Source organism: Montipora foliosa, chromosome 4, assembly GCF_036669935.1.
Source record: "Montipora foliosa isolate CH-2021 chromosome 4, ASM3666993v2, whole genome shotgun sequence".
NCBI lineage: Eukaryota > Metazoa > Cnidaria > Anthozoa > Scleractinia > Acroporidae > Montipora > Montipora foliosa.
Genome location: NC_090872.1, coordinates 15,204,000 through 15,213,999, shown reverse-complemented (window position 1 = coordinate 15,213,999; position 10,000 = coordinate 15,204,000). Strand labels below are relative to the sequence as shown.

General features: G+C 39.7%; 2 protein-coding genes across 4 annotated transcripts in view; one reads left to right on the top strand and one right to left on the bottom strand.

Moving 5' to 3' along the window:
• The window catches only part of LOC137999995 (protein cereblon-like), a 15,238-nt gene extending 6,106 nt beyond the window's left edge, over window positions 1–9,132 (bottom strand). Inside the window, exons 1-9 of one of the 3 annotated variants that reach the window (XM_068846073.1) lie at window positions 9,000–9,105; window positions 7,977–8,123; window positions 7,355–7,431; window positions 6,379–6,519; window positions 5,973–6,034; window positions 5,377–5,535; window positions 4,195–4,372; window positions 3,532–3,585; window positions 844–928 (exon numbers count right to left, since the gene is read on the bottom strand). In XM_068846073.1, coding sequence (XP_068702174.1) covers window positions 844–928; window positions 3,532–3,585; window positions 4,195–4,372; window positions 5,377–5,535; window positions 5,973–6,034; window positions 6,379–6,519; window positions 7,355–7,431; window positions 7,977–8,016 — 796 coding nt within the window. In that variant the 5' untranslated portion in view covers window positions 8,017–8,123; window positions 9,000–9,105. Of the gene's footprint in view, window positions 1–843; window positions 929–3,531; window positions 3,586–4,194; window positions 4,373–5,376; window positions 5,536–5,972; window positions 6,035–6,378; window positions 6,520–7,311; window positions 7,433–7,976; window positions 8,124–8,999 lie in introns of those variants that run through there. The other 2 variants (XM_068846072.1, XM_068846074.1) reach the window with 2 other exon arrangements.
• A 96-nt stretch (window positions 9,133–9,228) lies between these two features.
• The window catches only part of LOC137999997 (dnaJ homolog subfamily B member 9-like), a 9,716-nt gene continuing 8,944 nt past the window's right edge, over window positions 9,229–10,000 (top strand). The window contains exon 1 of the mRNA XM_068846076.1: window positions 9,229–9,612. Coding sequence (XP_068702177.1) covers window positions 9,393–9,612 — 220 coding nt within the window. The 5' untranslated portion in view covers window positions 9,229–9,392. The remainder of the gene's footprint in view (window positions 9,613–10,000) is intronic.

Sequence of the window (10,000 nt, the reverse complement as noted above, 5' to 3'; positions counted from 1 at the left end):
ACAAAACCGTAGGACCCGTCGGTTAAAAACTGAATTATGCAAGATCATGATCAATACCAGAATGAAATATATTACATTTATTATCCAACTGTATTAGTTTTTGTACAAAAAACGCACCGGAAACGAGTACAAATATTGCACGATATTGTACAGTTAGATATTTGTACACCTCGTTATTGTACAGTAGAGAACCGGTTTGACTAGTTTAGTTGCCGACGTTGCCCCGCACGCACAAATCTGTCACACGTTCTAGGTTGTTTACAATTCATTTGATAAAAAATTTAGGTCGTGTTATATTGGGATCAACCGTTTTTAGTTGGTTGATTTGGTTGGGTTTTTTTGTGTTCTATTGGGAAAAAAACCGGTTTCGGTTGGTTTGGTTGATCAACTTTTTCAACCGGCATCAAACTAGGTTGAAATGGTAGAAAAAGCATTGGCAGCATGCAACCGCTGTCGTTTACGCGGGCCATTTAAAGTCGGCCGCGGGCTCCTGCCGTGTTGCGTTCAGACCTCAACTTGTCAACGCTGAGAAGTCTGGTAATGACTATTCCCAGCCAGGAGTTACCGCGTTTCAACCGAAAACGGTTGGGAAAGCGTTCTATTGGGAAACCTCAACCGCTTCAACCGAAACCAGTTGCGGTTGAAACGGTTGAGGTTTACCAATAGAACACGACCTTACTGCAAAAAAAAGTTCTCTTATAGACACCTAAAAACTACAGCAGGTGGCCTCAAAGGGATTTGAACCCATTTGACCTCTGGGATTCCAGTGCAGTTGCTCTAGAGCATTGCACCGCTGACATCTAAGTTAGTGCGAGGATCACTTCCACCTTTCATGATCAATACCTGTTGGTGAATTAGGAACATTCTCAAGACGAAGTGTCTCACTCCAACTTTTTAATTCTCTCTTTATTAACTCAATCAGTACGTACTAAAATGAAACAAGACAAGAAGAAAAGGATAGAATGAATACTACTAAAAGTACATGTCCAACCACCCATCACGCAACGACCCGCCACATAAGCAACACGCAACTTAAGGGTTTCCTAGAACCTACAACTAATTATCCCGTTATTTCCAAACGCTGTAAAAGTCCAGACGAGTAGGATTTCGCTGGTAATGCAACTTTCTTGGAGAAACATGACATGTAAGTTTCTTGGTAACATCTGACGATACAGCTGCCGGAAGAGCTGTGCAAAAATGCACCAAATGTCAAGTTTTGATTTGAATCACTTTCCGGTTATAAACTTAAATAAAATTAAAAATTAAAATAAAACCGAAGGTTGAGAATTTAATAAAACAATTATTCTATGGCGATATTTCTTGTTTACAAACATTGACGTCACATTTCTTTTGATATTCAAATTTGCCAACCAAGGAACAAAGGAAGTCATTGTTTCAACAGCCAATTGGGTTCTGGTTGGCATATTAATAGGGAGCTTACGAATCGACGACGTTTGCACGACGACGCCGTTAGATTGCGTGACATGACCTCTGCGCATGCCTATATGGGCCCTCGCCAGAGTCGCGCCAAAGTCGACGACGTTGGTGAGCGCGATTTGCCGGCGTCTCGAAAATAACAGGACGTAAGGTTAGTTGTTAAAGTTTTCTGAATGTTTCTCTCGATGCTTCAGGTTTTTTTTCCAAATAAATCATTGATCAAGTATCAATCAAGTTCTTGGCACATGTTTTTGATTTTTTTCTGTTTTCATTCAACTGATTCAAGTGAGCACCTTCTGAAGGTACATGCATAAGGCAGGTACCGAAGCTACAACTAAACCATTGTAGATGGTGCCACCGACCGTAAATCAAGTCCATCATATGGTTTGTTATGATAGAAAGCTCAGGAACCGGTCTGGCAAAATGACAAACCAAATCTCCATATCGACAAGGATATGCATAGCGCTTGAGGTACATGCATAAGGCAGGTACCGAAGCTACAACTAAACCATTGTAAGTGGTTATCTCATCAGGCAGCTGCAGCTGTTCAGCAAGTTTATAAATGTCATCCCGGTAGAAACGAAAGTCGGCCTTGCACTCGTCGTTTGTTTTCTCGTCCAAATCAAACCTTTCATAGTTCCAGTACGGAAACTCTGGGTTTGTTGACTTGTGGAAATCATATAAAAGCACAAATTCTTGTTCGTTTATGAAGCTTTTTTGATAAGCGTATGCAATACAAGCTCTCGTTTCTCTGAAGTTAGGCATTTTGGTTCGAATAACCTACCTTGTGAAAAGAGAAAAACAAACTTCAGAAACGGCGGGAAAATTTGCCACCCGCGAACAAACGTCGTCGTCTTTGCTGAATCGTAAATTCAAATTTCTACAGGACGACGACGCCGGACTATGACCTGACTCAACGGCGCCGTCGTGCGAAAGTCGTCGATTCGTAAGCTCTCTAATAACAATAGGTGACGTCAGGAGAAACATCGCTATTCGCCCTTGTTGGATACGAGATTCGTAATGCCCAACTAAAGAGGCCCATTGTACTAAAACGTCAGGTCTACGATCAGTTACCAAGCCCTTATATTTCGACCGCGCGCCATTTTCAACGGAAGAGGATATTTCGACCGCGCGCCATTTTCAACGGAAGAGCCCGCTTACAGGCAACAAGCAGACTGAAATGGAACTGGGCTGGTCACGTCATGAGACGAACTGATAACAGTCACTCTGACAGTGAACACCTCGAGGCCACACGAGACAGCTGACAAGAAACCGCGGGCACCCAAAGACCTGATGGCGCGATGATCTTGACAAATTCAACCATTGGATGAGAGCAACATAAAATCGGCAAATTTGGAAAACTATGGGAGAGGTATATGTCCAATGACGCACTTTAAAAGGTTGAGAAAAAGAAGAAGAAGCTAAAGGAATTGCAGCAAGCAACTTCTCTGGAAGATTTTGACAAAATTGGGTCGTCAGAGTCTTTCCTAAAGTTTTAGGGACCTTCAAACACGGTCTGGATAATAACCTTCACTAAAAACGGAACTACAGATATCAGATTTCCAGCATTTTCATCGGATTGCCGGACACAGGTTATCAGTTCATATACCTGCTGTACCTAATATGGTCAAGGAAGGCGTCAGCAATAAAGGGAGCTGAAAACATTTTTGCAGCTCTGAGAAGAAATGGCCGACAAAAGCCGTTTTGGACCGGAATTGACCGAGGCAGATAAAATTAATTAACATGGAAGAATTGCTGGGTATAAAATAATTATAACCAACTTGGCGCTACACGCCTTGTTGGTTATCTATCACTTCATATCCAGCCCGCCCTCGAAGAATAATTGTTAATTATCCTTTTTTATGTGCAGCTAGGAAGATTGGCGTAGTTCATAAGGGAAGACTTAATATGATGCAGATACCATGCACAAAAAAATATCTACTCCACTCTACTGTTTTGTTTTCTGTTTTCTTTTTGTGTGCGTTATTAGAAAAATACCACTCTGGGTTTAAGGTTTAATTTGCCTGTGAATGGTTACAAGTGTAATGCTAATCCTGCTCGTCTGGTAAATAAGATGAAGATGCTTTGACTTACTGGGTTGTATTGTTCATAAACCCATCTTGGCCAGGAACTGAGACTAATGGGTACCTGTAAAGAGAGCCACTCTTATTAAGGCTGTAGTGTTTAAAATAAAAAAATGATGAGCTTTAGGGTTACCTAAGGTTATCAACTTGCAGGTTTTGCTAAGGCCCCGGCCCCTGCATAAGATTGTGTATGAGTGCTGACCTGAACCATTTGTTTTTACTGTAATACTTCAAAGGTTGCCCTCTTGGAATTTGAGTTTGGTTGTTCATTAAGGATGGTACCTACTAATTGTGGGGAAAGCAGATCTCAACAAGACAGTGTTATTGAAATCATAAAAGAAAATTGGGGGCAACCACATATTTTTCAAAGATAATTAATCAACAATATTTGTAAAAAGCTGTGAATTACAAAGCAATGTATCCCATTCCTTTCCAAATTGAAGCTTAATTATCTCTGAAAAATGCATGGTTATCCCCAATTTTCTTTTTGGATAGCAAGAGCACTTGCTAAGTTCTGCTTTCTCTGCATACCGGTAGTTTTAAACCATGCAAAAATACCCGTGTGTTGGTAAGCATCACCCACAGGACACCAGAGTGTCTCAAGATGCGCAGAACGTATGCGCAATAGCAAAAGTTCACTTCTGCCAAAGCTTGTGAAATGTTAGAACCCTACCTTCTTGTGCTTAGTTTTCCCCAGCCTGTTTTTGCCTGTGGAGATCTGGTAAGGTTTTTCAAGCATGCCACTTGTGGTTGCTTGGCAACCAAACTTGTGATAACAGGACCAGAAAGAGCCTTCAGGGTGGGAGGGAAGGGTGATTTCAGGTAACACATGGACTGTGGCTCGCAGGATTCTGTAGTCAGACAAGAATAGAAGGGAACAACATGCCTCAGTACCATGACTAAATTGGTATTTTGTCCTTTGGACCAAAACTTAAAAGTGAACCAACATTAACACGTCACCTAATGTCACTCAGCACTCCGACACAGGTCATCACTTCATATACCGTAAATCCTCTATTAAGCCCCCCGGGGGGCTTATTATTTTCAAGCACTTATTTTTTTAAAGCAAGCTGAAGACGTTTTTGCAGCTCTCCGAAAAAAATGGTTTGCTGGGTATAAAATGATTGAGGAGGTGGCATGGCCCAGCGATTAGTACGTTTGGTTTGCATGCAGTCGTCCCAGGTTCCAGTCCCGTTCTAACCTCTGGTTTGGATTTGTTGCCGGTTGTCCCAGATTCAACTCTACCACTCGTTGTAAATTGCCAACTGGTTGCCTCCTGCCAGTCGGGGTTCCTAATCATGTTTCTGTTAAGTTTGAATTGTTTCTTTCAGATTAATATTAAAAGTGGCGTGCCTGTGAACAAGCTTAATAGCTAAGTGCACTTCCACTATAGACAAAGAATTTACTTTTCTTAAACTTTTTACAACCAACAAGGTGCATATTTATCTATCACTTCATATCCAGCATTCCCTTGTAGAATAATAAGCTTAAATTAACAATAACTGTTAATTACTGAGCTATCAACTGATCTGGGAGTGGTCATTTTGTAGGTTTGTGATAAACCTGTAAACTGAAGGCAGATCTAGTTGGGATGAACCTTTGGCAGATTGGTACATGTCAAGCTACTTGTTCCCCTTCTTCAGAAAAGGGTCACTGGAAATTCAATTTATGAGGTTAGTGTTCTGGGTGTGGGTGGGTGTCAATAATAATATTACTTTAATACTAATAGTAATTTTATTATCGAAATAACTTTTGTCAGGCAGGTGTGACTATTTTCCCAGAACAGTACAATCTAAACACAAAGTGTTTTTAAGCCTCTCTAAAGAAATGAAAGTCCATGTATGATTATACTGACCCATCAACTTGTCTCCTCAGCTCTTTAATTTTAAACCTTTGCCTCCCTGTAGCTTTGATTCTCAAAGTGCAAATACCACTATCAGTTTCTTCTTTCATGGAAAATATCTCAACAGTTGTACCAATGGCTGCTAAAAGCTGGCTCTGATTGCCACTATTTCTGAAGAATAATATCAAAAAAGTAAATGTGGTGACAGGTCTTTCCTACACTCCACAGCTGCACTTAAAATAACTTTATTTGGGGCACATCTTAAGTTTACACCTGATGGACTCTTGCATGTGGCCGTAACAGGTGAAATAATGTTGCTTTGTGATCAATCTACTCATAAGTAAAAAGTACCTTTAGTTACTAATATCTAAACAAATTGTCAACAGACACCTGCCCTACTCATGTTTAGCACTTCAAAGTGAATTTAAATGATAGGGCTAAAAGAATGAAAGGAAGGAAGAACAGAAAGGAAGAATGGTTTCTGGCAATAAAAGAAACACTGTAATCTGTGATGGGACCATAGGGGGCCTTATCGTCCCATAGTGATACAAAAAAAAGCTCAGTCCTGTTTATAGAATAACTTCCGGTCTGTCTACTGACCAACTTACCTTGAATTTACTAACCCAAATGTCCTGTCTTTTTCTATGATATTCTTGATCATTGATACAATCTGCAATCAAATCAAATGAAATTTGAGTGTTAGACAAAAATGGAAACCTCCTATTAAAAGTGGAAAAGATGAAGTGCAGTCAAGATGGACAGAGCACTTTAAAGAAGTGCTTAATAGAGAAGAACCAGAAAACCCAATAACTAGTGAAGAAGACTGTGGATTCGAGTTCAATGAAATAAGTGAGGAGATTTCAGTCAGTGAGCCAACGTTAGGTGAAGTTAAGGAAACCATATAAGGACTTTAAAATGGCAATAGCCCCAGGGATTGACTCTATTACAGCTGAGTTGCTGAAAGCCCATATCCTAATATTACAGTCTATGGATAGATTAAAATCATCTTCTAACCTGCGGACGAAACAAATGAAGAGGCAGGGTTTGACCAGGGACCAGAACTAAGTCAGGCATCATCAACAGTGGAAGATTGACATGTGACCCAGGCTCATGATACGTACGACCGCTAAACTCATCCATCTCATCCCCAAGATACTGTTACAGTGTGAAAACAATAACAACACACTTGCTTAAATAGAGCAAATCTACTTGACAGTTGTATTCTAAAGTGGATTCAATACACAGCTTGATATGAACTGTTGGCTATAGATCATTTTCACTGTCACACACAAAAAAAAATGAAACCGTTAAATGAAATAAGCGAAAAAATTTGGAATGTTGTAAGAGACACATATATTTATAAATCACCTCACCAATTCTCAGGTCTGTGCGGTAGGAGATTTGTCGAAGCATTTCACGCAACTTTATAGAGTTCTGTATGGAGCTGCCATCTTGGTGCACCACCGTTGTGCACCAATATGGCAGCCAGAAATCGATACGAACATCTGGAATTCACGTAGCAAAGAAAGCACTTACTTTTCGCTCATGAGATAAAATACATCTCCTAATGTACAGGGTGGTGTACTTGAAATGCTCAAACAACTGAGATGCATAGGCATAGACATTTTCTTCAACCAAATAACTTTGTATAATTATGGTGTCACACATGTTGACAAATATTCGGAAATACAAAATGCTGTATTTTTTAAAAGAAAGTCATTTTATGGAACTGGAAACTTGAAAAAAGATTTATTTCTAGATCATCTTCAACCTCTGAAAGATAAAAATTCAAAACACCTTGCGGTTTTGATTTTAGAATTTGATGATGTCACTGTGAAAACCATCTATTAATAAGGCCATTCTCAATATAAATATTACTATGCATTATGCACAATACAATTATTTATTTTATCTACATGTATTTTATAGAGCATTTGAAAGACTTACAAATTTTCTGAAGTAATAAAGTCGCCTAAGTTTAGTGCTTCACCTGATGCTGTGCAGGAAGTGAGGGGTCAAAGTTCATGGTGTCACTATCCTCACTACCACTATCTTGAACGATTTCAGCTGAAAATGGGAACATGCAAACAAACCAATGATACTGATACGATACTGATACTTTATTCTACTAGTGTAGTAATTAAGTTAGTGCATGATTATCTGCCTCGGAGCCACTAATTCAAGGCCTGAGTCTGTTCTTCTTTTGGGGAAAAAAGACATCCATGTTATATCCAAAAACGTTCTGGATTTGTAAACTGTCTCAATAGCAAACCCTGTTCGTGTGGATTAATCTTGTTATTATATTTTTATTGTTAACGTACCATTGAGTCTATTTTTATTTATACACGCGAGCAAATACATTTGTAAGTAAGTAAGTAATAACTTTATTTAGACACGGTGAATTCATCACAAATAACAACACTACAAGCTCTGTATATCTATCTAAAAGTATCAAAATCCCCTCTAAAATAAAGCTAAAATATTAGGTGTGTAAAAATTATCCCCACCCCTGAAGAAATTAATAAACCTGCTTTACAGGAATCCTGTGTATAAATGGTCAGGCAAAAAAATTGTGACAGCCCCTTTGAAAGCTATTGATAGTTTCCACTTGCCGCAGTTCCAGGGAAAGGTTATTCCAGATGACAGCACCATTGTACCTCAAACTGTTTTTAAGGAAGTTAGTGCGGGGCAGTGGAATGACCAGTTTGTTCTTGTTGTCCCTCAAATTATAAGAGATATTTCTTTGACTGAAAAGAGAGCTAAGATACATGTAATTAGGAGCAACGCCGTGTAGCGACTTATAGACCACGGCCACTTGAATTTGACGTTGCTTATTATCTAATTAACCTTTTCCAGTCTAGCTGTCCAAATAAGGGGCCAGAACTAGAATCGCAACTAGAAAGTTTTGCAATATTTGGAGCATATTTGCCAAAGTAGTGCCACAATGGGACATTGCATTTTTTATCCGACAAGTTGCGTTACTTTGATATTTAACCACATGTTTCTGTTATTGTTAATTTAACCAATCAAATCTGTTTTACACGTGATCGCACCTGTAGCATGTGCTTAAGCGTTCCAGCCTCGTGTTGTAAACGTCGCTCGACTAGATGGAACTCGAATAAATCTTGATTCGTAATTCTCAAATACGCAGTTGCTGTTTCTTACACCTTTCACCTCTGAAGTTAGATTCCGACAGGCTCCTTTTACTCTGAAGCTTGATTCCGACAGGCCCGTTTTTGTATAGAACAAAGACTCCCAATTCCAACCCCCTAAACTGGAGCAGAAAATCCAGATTCCGACAGGGTCCTTCTTGACATTTCAAAAAATGCCTTCCATAGGGGGGTGCGGATAAAAAATGGAATGTCCCAATGAATGCCCCCAAACCTCACTGCAGTAATAAAAAAATATGAGGTTGAATCAAGGCGTTGTAAATAGACTGCAGCGTAGTCTGAGAAACAAAAGGCCGGCAGCGCTTCAGGGCTCCAATGCCAGATGCTCTTGTAAACAAGGATTAGAATCTTGGAAGTACATGCAGCTAAACAGCTGTGCAACATGTAGTATTCATAAGCAAGCAAAACATCACTGTAATATCATTCCTAAATGAGCTTTTGCATCATTCTTCGAGGAAGCATTACCTGCAGAATCACTAGTATCCGACACTGAACCGTCAGGAAGGAAAATGTCCAGTTCTCCATCGTATCCATTCTGTACGTCAATATCTTCGTCCGATGACTCGTCCGCCATATTTGTTTTGATCGTAAAACGACGCCAAGGATTTGTGGGAAATACAAACTGTCAGAGGTCCTGTCAGAGAGGAAGTGAAACGTCATGCAGATAAACTAACCAATCAGAAAACGCTTCGTAGCTAACGTTGCAGTTTTCACTTCGTGGAGCCACGAACCGGTCAATTTTGTAATAGCAATTTTAGTGAAAAACTCCAGCGATTCCAAGCTCTTCACTTTTACATATTTATTATTACTTGCCTGTGCACTGAGTTCCTAAAACTCAATCTTGAAGCGTGAAAGACAATGAATTGTGACAATCTCGTTTTGCTTGTGACTGCAGCTTTTAGCGTATTCGCGAACATCGATTTGGCACTTGCGAAGGACTATTACAAGATTTTGGGTGTTTCGAGGGATGCGAACGACAGACAGATCAAAAAGGCTTTTCGAAAGCTTGCCATGAAGTACCATCCTGATAAAAATAAGCAAAAAGATGCAGAGGCTAAATTTCGCGAAATCGCGGAAGGTAGGTTGGCAACATCTAGAGAGAACATAGTAAATGACCAACGCGAAGAAGTTGAGTTTGTCTTGGCTACGTTGAGGTACATGTAGCCTATGTTCACTCTATCCAAGGCTCAGGGAACTATTTAAGATTATACAAAAATTTGGTTTTATCAACGGAGTTGATAATGTAAATTTGCCACCGTACAGAGATTCTAAAAGCTGACGTTTCGAGCGTTAGCCCTTCGTCTGACGAAGGGCTAACGCTCGAAACGTCAGCTTTTAGAATCTCTGTACGGTGGCAAATTTACATTATCAACTCCGTTGATAAAACCAAATTTTTGTATACTACTTCCCCACCGACGCAGCACCACAGTTTCTTTAGAAACTACCCCTTCATTTATTTAAGATTA